Raw genomic sequence first — 9,245 nt, forward strand, 5'->3', positions numbered from 1 at the left:
AAAATGACCAGGAGGTGGCGCTATTTTCAATGCAAAAGCGTTTTTGGCTAATAACTCCCACATAATATGTCGCACATTGTTAAACCTTCTATTTACATGTTCTCTGAATTCAGCTGAATTGTGTGGTGTAAGCCACGCCCACTTTCGCGGTAACTTTCCATTCGCTAAATCGCGACAAATGAAAAACATACTTTTTCGAACTCCTCCTAGGCAATTTGACCAATTTGCACCAAACTTTGCATGTAGCATCTGTCAACCCTCCTGACAAAAAGTTATCAAAAGAATTTTGATGGTCCAAAAAAACGCCCAAAATATAAAACAACAAATTCCTGCACATTGTGTTCAAAACAGACAGTCTTTCATATCTTGACCAAATACAGTCCGATTACCACAACACTTTTGCTAATTGTGTTCCATGGCCCGATGAGGGTTTGTGCAAAATTCGGTGCAAATTGGCCAATAGGTGGCGCTCTGGTGGCAGTCTAATTAATGTGAATGGAAGTAAATTGGAAAATCTTCAAATCCTCTTCAAAACTCATCGACTTTCAACCTCTTCTTCATACTTTGAGCTAGAGACACCATGTCAACTTTTAAAGAGTCAGAAGACCTTGAACTATTGGGCATGTATTCAGCTTCTACTTTTTGGAAAAATACATACGTGGGTTGGGTGCCTACCTGTATACTGGAAATGTAAGTAAGAGATAACGTTTATTTTTTTATTTATTACTGCTGACAAGACATCTAGGTGCACGCCCCCCAACGGCAGCATGCCCCGACGCGCGTGGACTGCGAGGGCCTGTTCATCGCTGCTTGCAGCTTTAATATTATTATTATATTTGTCTAAACAATGCTTTAATAAGAATCCTTCAGCAAAGTTAAAAGTAATTTGTGGGAACACAGGGTTACCTGTTACCGGTTACCTTAAAGTATATACGATGAAATGCTTATACACAAAAGCATACAGGAGTGCTACTACTGCTATTACTACTTACTATTATTATTAATAATAATAACATACTTACATAATTATAGTTTTCTCTTGGTCATTGTTTTCGCTCTCTGTCTCTCTCCTTCAGTCTACTTCACTTTGAAGTTCTACTACTTCTGCATACTTCCGGCTACAGAAACCATTCAGCTACTTAACTGTTAAGCTCGTAAAGATACATTGAGTAACTTTTAAGAAAATAACTTTGTGTCATATTTGCTGAAACTGTCACTACATTCTGAAAGAAGTGCATGAGACAGATAGTCTGGGGAAAAAAATCCTGTCCCTCCTTCTCCCCTACTGCCTCTAATCACAGGTGCTAGATTCTGACTGCAGCAGTGTCAGCAACTACCAGTTTGAGCTGAGAAGTCTCGAACACAGCTGTCAATCGCTCTGTGATTTTTGGTTAAACTGTCAAACTAGGCAGCAGTCAAGATTCTGTGACTGCATTGCCTATATCTGGCCTCAATGTGTTCAAAATGAGAAAGATGGTCCAGTGGGTGGGGAGTGCTTGGTACTTCTGTTAAACTGTATCCAACAATGGTGGTTGGCGTACAAACTATCTTATTTTACAGCTAAATAGTTCACTAAATTATATTTCTGAAAACATTTGAGATGAGAAAAAGGCAATGCAATGACATGGTTTTGATTTATATTTGATCAGCACTGCCCAGTTTGACAGTTTGGTCGAAGTTTGCAAGCAATGATTGACATGATTGACAGCTGCATTAGAGACATCTTGGCTCTGATTGGTTGTTTTTGTTCACATGCAGTAAAGCCATTAGAAAAAAAAGTGGCCTTTAGCTGTTGTGGCAACAGCAGGAGAAAAGGAAAGAGGTGCCTTCCAAACACTAATGTATGCTCTCAAGATCTTTTTTTTTTTTTTTTTCCCCCAGAAAGAGAACCACTTCAGCTGAGGAATTCCCACAAAATTACTGGAGATAGCACATCTGTCCATCGATATTCAACCATCCAAAACCTAAACGAAATGAGTATCACAATAACTATATGGCTTGCAGTAAATGAAGATATAAAGTGCTGTCAGTTCTGCCTTTCTGTCACTTTCACTATACTGCCAACATTCAACAAATTGCTTGTTGAATAAAAAAATTAAAGAATGACAGCTACATTTTGAAGCGCAGTTTTCTACTGATACTCTCTTTCAACTAACTGAAATCCCTTCTTTTGCCATGTGTTTATCTCCCAAGTTGACAAAGAGATGATAATTTAAAAACAAACAAACAAACAAACAAACAAAAAAAACTGTGCTCAAGTTAAATAAGTTTCGTATTCACATTTTGTATGATTTTATTGGAACACTTACCCTGCGAGGCGGGTCATCTCTCGGCCAGCCAGTACAATCCTGCCCAGAGCCTGGGACATTCTCAGGAGCATCCTCCCGCTCTGGTAGTAGTCCTGCAAGTCACACATTAGTTAAACCCCAGTTAAACCACAAAGCATGTACTGCAAGCTGTACTGTTTAATATATGTTCTTCTATCAGGGAGCCACTGGTGTTTCTTCATTTTATAATTGCATCATTGGTATAAGACATATTTATTATCGCCAAAAGGACCTGATTGCTGTGTGCTGATTCAGCTGTATGTGCTGACTGGTTTGACAAGTTTGTGCTGCATTGACACAAGGCCAAACTTAAGTACATTTCCATCCAAAGTCAAAACTGATGTCTCAGCTTCATTTAGAGCAAAACTCCAAAGGAGCAAACCCTGTAATGCATTCAACAGATTATTATATTTTTAAGGTTAAAGTTTTGTTTTGCCATCAACCATGTGAATCTACATTATCTTACTTGGGTTTACTAGAGGTTGTGTGTATGTGTATGTGTGTGTGTGATTTCTCTGACCTCCAGCAGCTCAGAGTGTGTGCTGTGCAAGTGACGGGGGTGTGACAGGTTCAGGAATGGCCGGCTAACCACCAGGTAGCCCACCACAGTGGCCAGGTCTGCAGAGGAACAGCATGTGGATACACAAGGAACAGGGAAAAAGAGAGCAATCATTTTTTTGAGTGCGCCTTATTTATAAACATGGTTCTCACAATCATTGTACTGCTTTTATTTACACTAATTCAAAAAAAATTCCCCAACACATGGCCTGAGACGATGGTGTTTTCTCTCACCATTACTGCTATGGAGTAGGGAGCCGTGATGTACACATTTTCCCACCAGTTAATCAACCTGTGACAACACTGGTGTTACCATTTACACCGGACATTTTACAAGACAAGATTTCTGTCAGATGACGCTCAATAACTGTAGAGTGCTGTATTAAGTTTTTGCTTACGCAAACCAAACATTTCCTACCGCTGCGGCTTCACATTCAAACCATTTAACTGGCAAAACACAGGTAACTTTCACTATGAAATTGTCACAGGAAACACAATGTGTTTGACAGTAAGATTAGCACAACATCCTTCATCAAAAATGTGTCTCCAAAACAATAGACATTTTCAGCATTTGTTGACAACACAGCAGTTTAAAATATTGAAGGATTAACAGTCAGGAGCAGCCACAGTGACATGTTAGATAAAAAGTTGCACACCTCAAACTTCTAAGCCATGTAATCAACTCCTTGTCCCTCACTAACGTTATCAGGTTCCCTATTAGAACTGGGTTCAAATACGAAATGTTGTCAGATAGGCTCTTTTGCTTTTCGTATTGACGCAAAATCATCTGCCATTGCCTTGTGGGTCAACTCTCCTTACTCTTGTTACATGGTAAGTGGAATGTGACTCCTGCTACACTGTACTGCGACTCTGTAGCTGCATTATGATGTAGACACTTTCAGTTTATCATGTTCATCGTTTAACCAAGTATTGATTTAACCTTTACATTTGGCAGGCTGTAGGGGGGAGGGGCATTAAGTATCTGCACTACATATCATGAGAAAGTCTTAAAGGGATACTGCACCCAAAAATGAAAATTCAGCCATTATCTACTCACCCATATGCCGAGGGAGGCTCAGGTGAAGTTTTAGAGTCTTCACAACACTTGCGGAGATCCAAGGGGAGAGGAGGCAGCAACACAACTCCACCTAATGGAGGCTTACTGCGCCCCAGATTCAAACGTCCAAAAACACATAATTGAAACCACAAAATATCTCCATACTGCTCGCCCGTAGTGATACAAGTGTCCTGAAGCCCTGATATAAAAAGTTGTTTGGAAAAACGTCATTTGAACTCCGTTTTTAGCCTCATTGTAGCCTGTAGCTCTAACTGCCTCTCTATACACCGCGCTCACGTGCACGCTTGCGCGCGAGACCAGCGAAAGCACATGAACACACATGAACATTGTGCCCATGTCTCACGCGCAAGCGCTCACATGTGAGTAAGCGGGGCCACCAGGGACATTATTTAGAATTACCTTACACACACACACATGTGAAATGCTCTTACATACACTACTGAAACACTCTCACACACACTACTGAAAAATTATTCACTCAGGAGATCGGTGGCAGCAGCAGGGGGCAGAGACAAAAAGCTGTGGTCAAGTTTGACAGTTTCCAGCAGCCTTCAGTCTTCTTCTTCTTTTTGTTTAATTGCAGTTAGCAATTAGCGTTTGAGGTGTATTATCGCCGTCAGCTATATTGGAGTGTGGACCATCTTTACAGAAAGTCGCAGAAACACACATCTTGTTAGATCTAATTCACATTTCTTAAAATGTTCTCAGACTCATTTATCAGTTTGTACACAGTCTCTCCAGTTGTTTTAATAATGACATTAAACTGTTCTACATGTGATTTCTATTCATGGTGGTTCAACCTCAATGTGACATGAATTCTCATGTAAATCAGCATCATATCAGTTTGCTGCAGTATATAAATGAGCTGAGCAGACCTGTCCCTCTAAACTGCATCAATAAATTGAATATATTAATAGTCAAACACAAAGGAAAGAGGACAACAGCTGTATCATATTATTGATCTGTCAGATATTCAGACTGTCAGTGCTTCACATCTGTACACGTTTTTAAGAATCACATCACTTACCAGAAGTTTTTGTGTTGATAAAAACTCCCACAATAAAATCAGTGTGATGTTAATATATATTAGACAACAACTATGATATATTGTATGCAGTTTATGATCTGTAAAACTGATGTATTTAGTCCCTGATCACTCCCTGTCACAACATGTATTCTGTTAACACAATGACCCTTTAAAATCAGACAAATAAAATTAAAATAACTCCTGTTCAACAAAACAGAAAATGATAATAATAATAATAATAATAATAATAATAATAATGATAATACATTTTATTTATAGAGTGCTTTTCAAAGTTCTCAAAGTCACTTTACAGAAACGGAAAAGTTTTTGTAAAACGTCATATAATAGAGTCAACATCTAAACCAATCAGCTGTTAGATCAGGTGAGAACCAGGCGTTTGCCATCATGCCCTGGGTCTTGCAGTTGGTGGAGAGCAACTGTGGCGCCTGGCTCAGAAAACTGTGTCCGCCTCGATCTTGTGAGGTTATCGTTGCTCAAGTGTGCATGACATCAGAGCAAGTCAGGATCAAGTCAGACACAAATCTAATCCGCATGCATTGTGTGCCGATCGCTGGTAATTGATTTTGCGCAGGCCTGGCTCATCTCAAACGAGCCTAATGATGCTACGATAGCATCTCGACTCAGACAGGTTGCAGATTGAAGGATATGAATCTGAACAGCCATTTGACAGTCTGAACTACTACTTATTAAGTTGTAGTCTTGTTTTCGTCATGAAAATAGGTCATTAACATTATTTGATTTTCATTAGAATTATTAGAACACACATACACACAAGCAGCAGGGAATTAGTGTGTTAGGTAGCAGTGCTGTGTGTGACTTATGCGCTGATTAAGTGGTGGGTGATCGATTTGCCTGACATCGATTGATTTAGTTTCAGCACCGCGGTAGTGGACAACTCCTGTTAAGAGCTTCTTAAAGAGCGATCTTAAAGGGATAGTGCACCCAAAAATGAAAATTGTTAAGTGATGTGAGGACTCTAAAACTTCACCTGAGCCTCCCTCGGTATATGGGTGAGTAGATAATGGCTGAATTTTCATTTATGGGTGCACTACCCCTTTAAGATCGCTCTTAAGAAGCTCTTAACAGGAGCTGTCCACTACCGCGGTTCTGAAATTAAACCAATCGATGTCAGGCAAATCGATCACCCACCACTTAACACACACAGCGCTGCTACCTAACGTACTAATTCCCTGTTGCTCGTGTGTATGTGTGTTCTAAGCTAGAGTGCTTCATGCTACGTTTTGCTATGTTTTGTCGGGGCGTGCCCCTGCATTCCAACATACAGTACACTGCAGAGTCGAAAATCCCGTTTCATTTCGCAGTTAAATTTCAGAGAGTGATTCCTGAAGGGGACATGAAAAAAAACTGCCTTATTCTACATATTTTCGTATGTCAGTAAAATAAATAATATAATAAGCAATAAGCGAAATCGTTTCACCGCTAGGTTCACTGTTGTGCACTGCCTGTAGAGCAAAACAAAGTGTGTCATGAGCCACTCCTCCCTCTACCTCTGCTCTCCAACAGAGTGCTAACGTCCCCACGCTTCTCCGCCAGGCTCAGTGAGTCGGAGCCAAGAAGCATGGGGATGTTAGCATTAGCACTAGTCTGCTGCCACGCTAACGTTCCAGGAGCCTGCTTCTCGGCTCCGGCAAGCTCTAGCGTGGGGACGTTAGCGTTAGCACTAGTCGGCTGCCATGCTAATGTTCTGGGAGCCTGCTTAAGCGTGGGGACGTTAGCGTTAGCACTAGTCGGCTGCCATGCTAACGTTTCAACTCTTCTCCGTGAGATCCCGGCTCCGGCTCACGGAGAAGAGAGGAATGTTAGCGTTAGCTCCCAGAGTTAGCACTAGAGCTACTACTGCTACTGGAGTAGCTTGCAGCTATGGAGCGCTTCTACCACCTCTTCTAGTCACTGAGCCTTGCCTCCATTTCAGCAAATATATTGCATTTATTACAGGTACCATCATCATTGAAGTAGGCAGGGGAATAGCTAAACACAGTCGCCAGGCTGCCCGCCAGGCTACATTTTACAATGCTAATTGCAAATGTTAGCTGGGCTGCCGGGCTACTCACCTAACACAACCGTAAAGCCTGATCCATTGCTGGGACCGAGCCGCTAATAACTCAAGCTCCGGACATTAACCCATGCTACGATTGTAACATTAAATTGAATTGAATCGACATAGTGACATGTGCCTAACGTTACTGTAACACTAATTAAAACAGACATTTGACTTTATGTTGTACCTGTCCAGGAGAAGAAGAGCTAGCTTCGAGTCAGATTGTAGCCCCTTTAGCTCTTGCAGTGCTCTCCACCTTGGAAATGCAAGGCCAATGTTAATCTGAGTTCTGTCCCTTTCTTTATCCGACAACTTCTTCGCCAACAACCGTTGTTTCTTTAGAGGTAATGTCAGATCCTGGTCGTCTTCAGGTGGACATTCCGCTCTCTGCCATTTCATTTCGAAAATACGTGCTGCCATTGCTCACTGGCGGTAGCCTTTTATAGAGGAGGAGGAGGAGGGGGGGCGATTTCACATGAACGTACATGAACGCGCAGCCGGACCAGCTTGTAAACAATGGGCTGGAGATCAACACAGAGAGAGGGTGTGTGAGGTCATGCTATACTCCAGATGAAATTACACCCCTTTTTCTTCACATAGCAATTTTTTAATTCCTTCAATCTAGAAATGATCAATTTCGCTTATTGCTCCTTTAATGTGTCCTCCTCTGACTGTCACTGCCTGTTGCAGCAGGTAGAGAGAGGAGGAGCTGTTAACAATCTGCACAATTTAAAAAAATTCATAGCAAACTCAGATAAACAGCTATGCCACGTACAGTGCAACTTTAATTTTAGCTTCTTAATAATTATTAGCTATTAATGTAACGAGCACACTGTGGTTATGTAAAATGTGCTGGCAGACTTCAGACAAACTAGCTGAAATGTAGTTTTTCATGCTACGTTTGTGCTTGTTGAACAAGTGGTTTGATAAATGACTTATTGGCATTTTACTCATAAAGATTTTATTGCATTTACAGTTGTCATTATATTATAACATAAATTATAACATTAGTTACAACAGTCTAGTTATAAATTATTAGTGCTGTACATTGTGATTTATTCATTACTGCATAAAAGCAGTTACAACACAAGAGATACAACACAACTCTGAGGAGCAACTGAACAGTGTCACACGCTCCTTTTGGTCTGTTTGAAAATTTCAGCACAATGCCTGTGTGTTGTAGGAATGAGCAGTTCTCCAGATGATACTGGCTGTTTAGATTAATATCCTTCAATCTGCAGCCTGTCTGAGTCGAGATGCTATCGTTGCATCATTAGGCTCGTTTGAAATGAGCCAGGCCTGCGCAGAATCGATTACCAGCGATCGGCGCACAATGCATGCCGGTTAGATTTGTGTCTGACTTGATCCTGACTTGCTCTGACATCATGCACACTTGAGCAACGATAACCTCACGAGATCGAGGCGGACACAGTTTTCTGAGCCAGGCACCACAGTTGCTTTCCATCAACTGCAAGACCCAGGGCATGATGGGAAACGCCTGGTTCTCACCTGATCTTACAGCTGATTGGTTTAGATGTTCTACTATATGACGTTTCACAAAAACTTTTCTATTTTGTTGAACAGGAGTTATTTTAATTTTATTTGTCTGATTTTAAAGGGTCATTGTGTTAACAGAATACATGTTGTGACAGTTAGTGATCAGGGACTAAATACAGATCATAAACCGCATACAATATATCATAGTTGTCTAATATATATTAACATCGCACTGATTTTATTGTGGAAGTTTTTATCAACACAAAAACTTCTGGTAAGTGATGTGATTCTTAAAAACGTGTACAGATGTGAAGCCCTGACAGTCTGAATATCTGACAGATCAATAATATGATACAGCTGTTGTCCTCTTTCCTTTGTGTTTGACTATTAATGTTTTTAATGTATTGATGCAGTTTAGAGGGACAGGTCTGCTCAGCTCGTTTATATACTGCAGCAAACTGATATGATGCTGATGTACAGTGGTGTGAAAAAGTGTTTGCCCCCTTCCTGATTTCTTACTTTTTTGCATGTTTTCCACACTTAAATGTTTCAGATCATCAAACAAATTTAAACATTAGTCAAAGATAACAAGTAAACACAAAATGCAGTTTTAACCACTGCTAAGCAAAAAGAACATTAAGGCTCGTCTCATTTTTGCCAGAAAACATCTTGATGATT

General features: G+C 40.5%; 1 protein-coding gene across 3 annotated transcripts in view; it reads right to left on the reverse strand.

Moving 5' to 3' along the window:
* Positions 1-9,245, reverse strand: part of abcd3a (ATP-binding cassette, sub-family D (ALD), member 3a) — a 76,329-nt gene that overhangs the window by 18,554 nt on the left and 48,530 nt on the right. For all 3 annotated transcript variants that reach the window (XM_050056484.1, XM_050056482.1, XM_050056483.1), the window contains 2 exons: positions 2,848-2,945; positions 2,310-2,401 (listed from right to left, as the gene is read on the reverse strand). In XM_050056484.1, coding sequence (XP_049912441.1) covers positions 2,310-2,401; positions 2,848-2,945 — 190 coding nt within the window. The remainder of the gene's footprint in view (positions 1-2,309; positions 2,402-2,847; positions 2,946-9,245) is intronic.

Source organism: Epinephelus moara, chromosome 11 (assembly GCF_006386435.1).
Source record: "Epinephelus moara isolate mb chromosome 11, YSFRI_EMoa_1.0, whole genome shotgun sequence".
In the NCBI taxonomy this organism is placed as follows: Eukaryota; Metazoa; Chordata; class Actinopteri; order Perciformes; family Serranidae; genus Epinephelus; species Epinephelus moara.